We start from the raw sequence: 7,996 nt of genomic DNA on the forward strand, positions 1-7,996 counted from the left end.
AAACAAGAAGATTTTAAGGTCACGGTAGAAGAGACATGAAGAACTGTAACACCCCTCCATTGTATGTAACACTCTGCACACCTAAGCTAAGAAAATCTAGTTCCAAGGTGTAACAATGAAAGTAAATACTTTATTGTTAAATAAATAAAGATAATGTAAAATTCTTGGAAAATGAGACACCAAGAGATGATGTTCTTCCAAAATAAAATCCCATTGGTGAATGGGAATGGATAATTCTTTCATGATAAGACTTCTAACTCTAATTCCAGACAATTTTAATGGATTTGGAGATAAATACCCATTAAGATACTCAGCTGGAGATATATTCTAAGTTAAGAAAAGCATAAAAGCCCTACGCGAGAGAAAGGAAATATTTTATGAGGAAAATCGTCATGGGAGAAAAAGGTGAGTTTCCCTTCCAGGTCAGATACTTTCAAAGCCATGCACAATTTTCTACAATCGTAATCTCGTCAACCTAGTTGGACGCTACATGATCATCTCCTTCCTCTCGACAGCCTCGTGCCAAAGAAATCCCTACCCCAACCAGTGTTTCTCATATCAGAAATAAGTTAGGATTTTGAGGTCGTAGGTCGTGAGGTAATCACCAGGGCCAACCTTGTCATTAAGGCTTCCAAGATTGCCAAAATTTGATGAGATATTTTTAAATTTTAAACAATTAAATTCTCGACTAGAGTTTGGTTGGTCCTCCTCTTTAGGAATTAGCATCCACAAAAATTAAAATTTTGGTTTCCTACATCCTAGAAAAAAATTGAAAAATTAAGTGGGTAGTCGTGGCATTCACCTTACCTAGTTGAAAATGTGTGTAGGAATTTTATGATAATCAAGGGAGCCAAGTAAATGTGAAACCATAGGCACCTGCAAGGCAGAGTCTGTGATGACTTTTATGGTCTATTACACTCACCATAATAATTATCAACGGTAGTCATGGCCACTTGGCTCTAGAATTGGGAGCCTGAAATAATACCAAATACCATTTAATTCTTGCGAACAGTGAGGCAAAGAAGATTGAATAAAGTATGGCGGCATTGTGGATATGGAGGATGGGCCAATCATCAGTACATTGTGTGCCACAGTTAGTGGAAAGAAAGGGCATGAGTATGAGAGAGCGAAGAACTCCCCATGAATACCTGGCCACTGGCTGAACAATGGACTTGCTACTTTATCCCCCAAAACGACCACATGTAGATATTTTAGAAGTTTTTTTTTTGCGTTGATAATGACTATTGAAATTCATTGGAAATGAAAAATCTGACGCATGCAAGAAATTGATAAGAAAGGTGTCATGCATATAAACACCAAGGCAGTTGTTTTTTTCTGATATCATTGATATTGCGATGTTGTTTCTTCATGCGTTATTTATTTTTATTGCTTTATAATTGAATGTATGTCGGTTATGGTAGCCTTAGAAGAATGTTTTATGGGTAGTACATTCCAATTGAAATAATGGAGAACATCCCATTGAAGATCAATGGGTTTCTTTACGATCTAAAATATCAATTTTTTCTTTAGCTACTGATCCAGAGAGGTTCGAGTTGCCTTAAAATCACCTTGAGGAGGATTTTCCTTTCAGTCCAAAGTTGTTTTTCTTAGTTACGTTATTGACTTATGTCGAAATGTTTAGATATTTTGCTGATCAAGTTTCCTTAAAGCATCCGATTGGATAATGCTTATCCCTATGAGAACGCTCACAACTATATTTTTTTTCTTTCCATTAAAGAAAGGATTGGTAAGACTAATGTTTTTTTAGTATCACTCAGTTTGCTCACTTTATTCACTGAGCTATAGATGTTTCCATAAGGGACATAACTATCGGATAATGATTATCAAGTTGCTCGATAACTTTATCACATCTCTGGGGTAGGGACAAAGACAATGCATATTTGAGGGGGTAAGATCATTCTAAATAGCGATTGTAGCCATTGCGTGAGCGACCTTGGGTGTTATGGGTTGCACCTTCATTGGAATGATATAATGTGGTTTAATATAGCTCGACTGCATGTTGGAGCATTCTGGTTAGCTTGCAACCGGAGAAAGGGTTGGCAATATGAAGTGAGCGTAGCCACCATAAGGAGAATATGGATGATGTGACGACGTCCTATTTTTAATTGAATAATTATTATAGCAAGTCGTGGGTGCCTGCACGCTCTAGTAGCCTCAAGAATTTTCTAACCCTTGCTAAAAAATGTCTAAAATTTCCATGGAAATATTGCTTCCAGATCGTTCCGCATGTTAATGATTAAATTACGGGTATAAACGAATTATAAATTGAACTTGTCGGTGTAATGTGAAACCTTGTCAGTGGATTGCATCAATATCGTAATAGTTACGATGTTTCGATTAATTATGCATAAGTGCAATGTATCATATGAAAGAAGAAGGTTTCTTTTTCATTTATAACTGGTAATTTACTAATATTAATTATAATCATACTAAAAATTGGAAATAATACACAAACCTTGATTTTTGTATGCTCGGGAATATATCTTTCTGTGTATTGGACAATCGTGGAATAAGTCTGAAATTGGTATGATGTAGGAAGATTAGGAAAAATTCTGAAGTTGTCACAGATCAATCACTGTAATATTGATGTTTTACAGTTGGTCTCCTTTGAAAGATTTTTGTTTAATCCAGTGAGGGATTTTTAATTCAAATTGATCTCATCCACTTGACTACACATAAATTTAGTCAACTGGGAAAATGTGAAACAAAGAATTATTGTTGTGGTAATTTTTTTCTAAGATTATGGATGACAAAGAGCTGAAGCCCCCATTTATTTGAAAATTCTAATCAGTTGTCTATGTTTTCATTTCAGTTTTCTATCTATGCAAGACTCCACAAGCTTCCTGTGGAGAAGAAAAGCATGGACAAACTACAAGATCTTTTCGACGAAGCCAATAACCATGGAGTATTGAATTCTATATTCATCATTGTATTTTCCAAATTTCTATCACTGACAAGCAATTTAGTTTTGTTCAACATTCTGCTATTGATTCTTATAATTTTAGTTCTCAGATATTTTTCCTTGGAAGTAGAGTTTCAGAGGAGGGTTCTTGTTCGTCACGAGTCTCCTCTTTCTCATTTTCACCATAGACAAGAATCTCATATTGATCGGCTTCTTTTTCCTCCACTGGTCTCAAAGAAATGGAAGAGGAAGATTGATTCTCCAGTCATTGCAACAACAGTGGAGGAGTTTACAAGGAATATTGTACAAGAGTTTATTATAGATTTGTGGTATTCGTCAATTACTCCAGATCAAGAATTTCCTGATCAGATTTGTTTATTAATCAATGATGTACTTCAGGAAGTGTCTCAACGGCTGAAACATATCAATCTCATTGACTTACTCATCAGAGATATGGTGGATCTGATAGGGAGTCACATAGAACTTTATAGAAGAAACCAAGCTTGTATAGGGGTTGATGTTATGGCGACCCTCTCTTATGAAGAAAGAGATGAAAGGTTGAAGCACTACTTGGTTGCTTCTAAGGAACTGCACCCTGCCCTTATATCTTCAGATGTTGAGTGTTTGGTGACAATTTTCTTAAGGAAACAGGATGTTGAATGCCCTATTTCTCGATGCCTTGCTCGAGAGCTTCTAGCATGTGTAGTTATGCGACCAATCATGAAATTTGCAAGTCCAATGTTAGTTTTGATGGAACTTTAAACTCCATCTACTTACCAAGCTTATTCGGCATAAAATGGTCACCAAGTAAAAATAAGAGTAAATGACGTGTGTGCACTTGGAGTAAAACAAACCACATAGAGGTGTGTGTATAGTTTTCTATGAGCAAAGTTTTTTTTATGCATCTCATAAGAATATAAATACTTGTTCTTCAAAGTTAAATTACATTATGCTTGAAGGATGTATGTTTAACCTTCTCATTGCATACGCTGAACTCATTTTGTGATTACGTGCCTATATGTATGGCTTGCATGTAGGGCTCATTGCGTGGTTACAATGAGATACATTTGTATGCTTGCATGGATGGATCAAAATTCTCATGAATTAACATGAGTTAAAAACTAAGTTAAGATGCTAGATATTCCTAACCAAGCTTGAGGAATAATCAAAATGGAGATTTTCAATAAATTTAGAGAATCAAAATATGTGATGTATTTGATTCTTGATAGATACCATAAAGGTCAAATATTAAAACTATATCTATCTTATAATTCATTAATTAAATTTTTAAGTAAGTGTTTATATAAATGAACAAGGAATTTTTCAAGTCTTTGGAAAGCTATAGTAGCAATGTGGGGAGGAGAAACCCTGAAAGGCTACACTGGAACTAATAATTCTGCAAGGTTGAATTGTGGTGGAGTAAAGAGTAAGGAAAAGAAATAACAAACAACTAACCTGTTGATTATTTTTAAGAAGTAGAAATGGTCAACCCTTAAGTGGTTACTTATTATCATGCCTACTTATTGAATATTAAAATTCTACTTATTATATGTGTGAAAGTTTTTCCAAATTTAAGAATGCTCTTGTGAGGGCACACAGGCTCTATACCATGATACTTGTATAGTTTTAAAGGTTCATGATAAAGTGGGAGAAAGAAACAATTTTGTAATAAGATATAACTAGATTAATGGGACTGATAACCAAAATTACATCTAGTATAAACACTTAATGGGAGTGTAAAAGCAACTCCTAAGGCTCTCAATTAATAACAGAGAGACAATAATTAATACAAGCTCAAGGACACATTTTCAAATCATTCAATTCTGATGTGTTGAACTCCACAACATGGATGTGCATATCAATATAGATATAAATGGGTTTCTGTTAATAATATCTCCTAAATAGGGACCTTTCAAATCTGCTGCAAGAAGAAGATGTTTTCAGTAGAAGGATTGTAGATCCTACAAATGTACTTCTTGTGGGAAGTGATAAGATTAAAATGAAACTATGTGTTTCTACTATACATAAACAAAGTATACATGTTTCATGAAATGACAAACAAATTAGATATGGTAGTGTTGGATGCACTTGAAGTAGAAATAGAGCAATTCAGAACAGCCTAATGAATAACAAGAATTGTACACTAGATTTGGAACATGATTGTATGAATTAATAAATAAATTCTTGATAAACCCAAGAGGTTTCGCTTTAATATATCTTATGATGATTTAAGGATCCTATGCTAGTAATAAAACAATACATGCACCAGAGTGACATATAAAAGGTTCTATAAGAGAGAATAATAAATCATACAACAACTCATTGTCAAATCAATAGGATGCTATAACCATATTGAATGGTTAAGTGGGACTGGTAAGAAAGATTCTTGCACACAAAGATATTGAGATCTATTAATCTAATCAATTAATTCACAATCATACCATGTGGGATGCATATTTTGTACGTGTAATTCCTACCAAGCAATATTGGGAATTTTACTTGTTAGATTTCATGGATAGCGTTGTCTGGTTCTGAATAAGGCAACATAAAATTTATTGTATAAACGATGTGGAAATTCATGTTAATAAATTTGATAAATGATAAATGATTTATATTCTCTTGTTTTCTAGGGGTGATTTAATGTTTAAAGTGAGGTGTAAACATGTAAATCACCTAGGTTCATAGCTCGATACACATAGTGCCTACAAACTTGGAGGGTGTGGAGTTGAGAGTATTGTAACATTCATTTATAACTCATTTATTGGAAACGTATGTACTTGTATATTGATTGTTCAATTGGTTTTAGACATACATTGAATTATTCATGGCCAACAAGGTGTTGGAAGAAGTGTAAAAAGAGGAATGCTAAATCATATGACATGATTTGTTTAAGTGTGGAGTACTTTTTTAGTACCAAACAATTATGTTCTTGGCTAAATATAAGTTAATATTGTTGTTAGAATTAAAATATAACATTGAAGGCCATACTAGACTAACTATCGTAGTTAATAGTCTGCTTTATGATTAAGGGGAGGTCATATTTCATTGTTATTAAAACCTTGTCTATGGGATAGATTCAATCCTGAAACTCAAAATTATTGGTTTTGTAAAGTTGTATTTTGCATCTATTTTATCATTTTGCTGAAAATTTCGTGCAACCACAAGATACATGAAAGGGATTAGCTAAATAAAATCACTTGAATATTCTGACATCAAAATTTCTAGTTATGCTTTGGTTGTAGAAGTTAAACAGGTTCATGAATTCCTTATTCTCCAATTTACAAACCAAACATGGTCTGATTAGACTTACCTGAAAGTAGTGTAAATGAAAGATTAAAGGAATTTTTGGCATAATACTAACATGGTTAAAAACATGTGAATGAAGTATATGTCATGCAGGTGATGCTATGGATATTTGGTATTGGGTACACGTGTACAGGTGGTACTATGTACAAACGATACATATGGTACTGGTATGGATGCATGAATTACATGAGGATATATGATGTGTATAGTTGTATGTGTGTAATGCACACTATGTGTAGATGCACATGGTTGAGAAAAATGCACTAGGTGATTGCCTGGTGTGGTAATCGATCTAGACTGTGTATAAAGGCAAGACTAAGGTGGAAACTAAGGATTGATATTGGAAACTAGGGATAAGTATCCATATTTAGTTTCAGTCTTAGTATACATATGACATATGAGGCTGATTTATGATTTTTATGGTTATATTTGAGCTAACATGATATGATATTTTATTCATATTTATTGGTCAAAAGTGCTAATTTGACTTGTTGTGACTAATGCAAGGAAACTGCAAGAAGCAAGTGTTCAGCAAGAACACAAGGGAATTGGAAGAATGCCTTGGAAGATCATGCATTTATATTATTAAATACAATGAAATAGAGGAATAATATTTAAATGGTGGGCAACATTAAGTCGTAGTTACTCATGTAGTAGGATTGTTCCATTAACTATGGTAAACAAAATTGAGTTTCCGCATCTCAAAATCTTTCACAAAAATTATTGATGCAAATGTTACATGTAGCAATGGAAGGAGAATTTCTGGTATAACTCCTTTGTAACTGATACATATCGGAAAATCTGATTTAGATGGCAAGTCCGTGGGATCATATAAATTTAGAAGCAGCTACTTATGAACGAGGAATAATATTGTAAGATGAGGTAATACACTAAGGACAGTGTAAATTTAAGGGGGGGAGTCTGTAACACCCCTCCATTGTATGTAACATTGTTCTAACCTAAGATGATAAAATCTAGGTCCAAGGTTTAACAATGAAACTAAATACTTTATTGTTAAATAAATAAAGATAATGTAAAACACTTGGAAAATGAGACACCAGATATTGAAAGAATAATAAGATTGATGATGAAGGTGCCTCAGAAGAAAGCAACAGTGAGAAGACCAAACCACAGAAAGAGAAAGACAACAGTAGACTGTGAAAACATAGCTAGTGGAGCAAAGCAACATAAAGTGTGGAAACATGTAGAACAACAACAAAAAACAATAGCAACCAAAGACAAATTGCAGAATAAAGTATGGGATCCAGGAAGACAAAGGTGAGAAGCACATGATTAGGAGATCATGATTATTTTAACCTTGGGAGTCTGATGCAGGAGCATTCAGCTTAGTAATTTCATTATATTCTAGTTAACTTAGGGAGTATTTTGTTTTCAAGGAAGTTGGATTCCTATGTATTTAATTATTAATATTTGGAGTGATTGTAATAGCAATTAATTAGATATTGTGAGGATATTTGTAAATGCTCTCGAATGTAGGAGAAAATGAGTGATTAGTGGGGATTGGGAGAGTTGGAAAGCAATTGTGAATCTTAGACTAGAAAGTGTTGTCATGATTCATGGAACTAGAGAGGATTCTTAGGGATTACTCGAGTTAAAAATGGACTTACAGGATATTCGGGTTTTAGTTCAGTAGATTAAGGATTTGAACCAAAATTGGTTAAATAGTAAGTTTTGTATAAATGTAAGCCTAAGAGGTAGAGAGTAAGCCAGTTAGTTAGGAGTCAAAGAGTCCATAATTTAGGCCTA

At 33.8% G+C, this 7,996-nt stretch overlaps 1 protein-coding gene across 1 annotated transcript; it reads left to right on the forward strand.

The window, feature by feature from the left end:
- The first annotated feature begins 2,881 nt into the window (after positions 1-2,881).
- On the forward strand, positions 2,882-3,685 carry LOC149249981 (uncharacterized). The gene has a single exon (XM_089453530.1). It carries the CDS (start codon positions 2,882-2,884, stop codon positions 3,683-3,685), a length of 804 nt encoding a protein of 267 aa, XP_089309656.1.
- The last annotated feature ends 4,311 nt before the right edge of the window (positions 3,686-7,996 follow it).

The sequence above is a fragment of the Pinus tabuliformis genome, chromosome 7 (genome assembly GCF_031772625.1).
Source record: "Pinus tabuliformis cultivar Carrire ecotype Pingquan chromosome 7, CPIR1, whole genome shotgun sequence".
NCBI lineage: Eukaryota > Viridiplantae > Streptophyta > Pinopsida > Pinales > Pinaceae > Pinus > Pinus tabuliformis.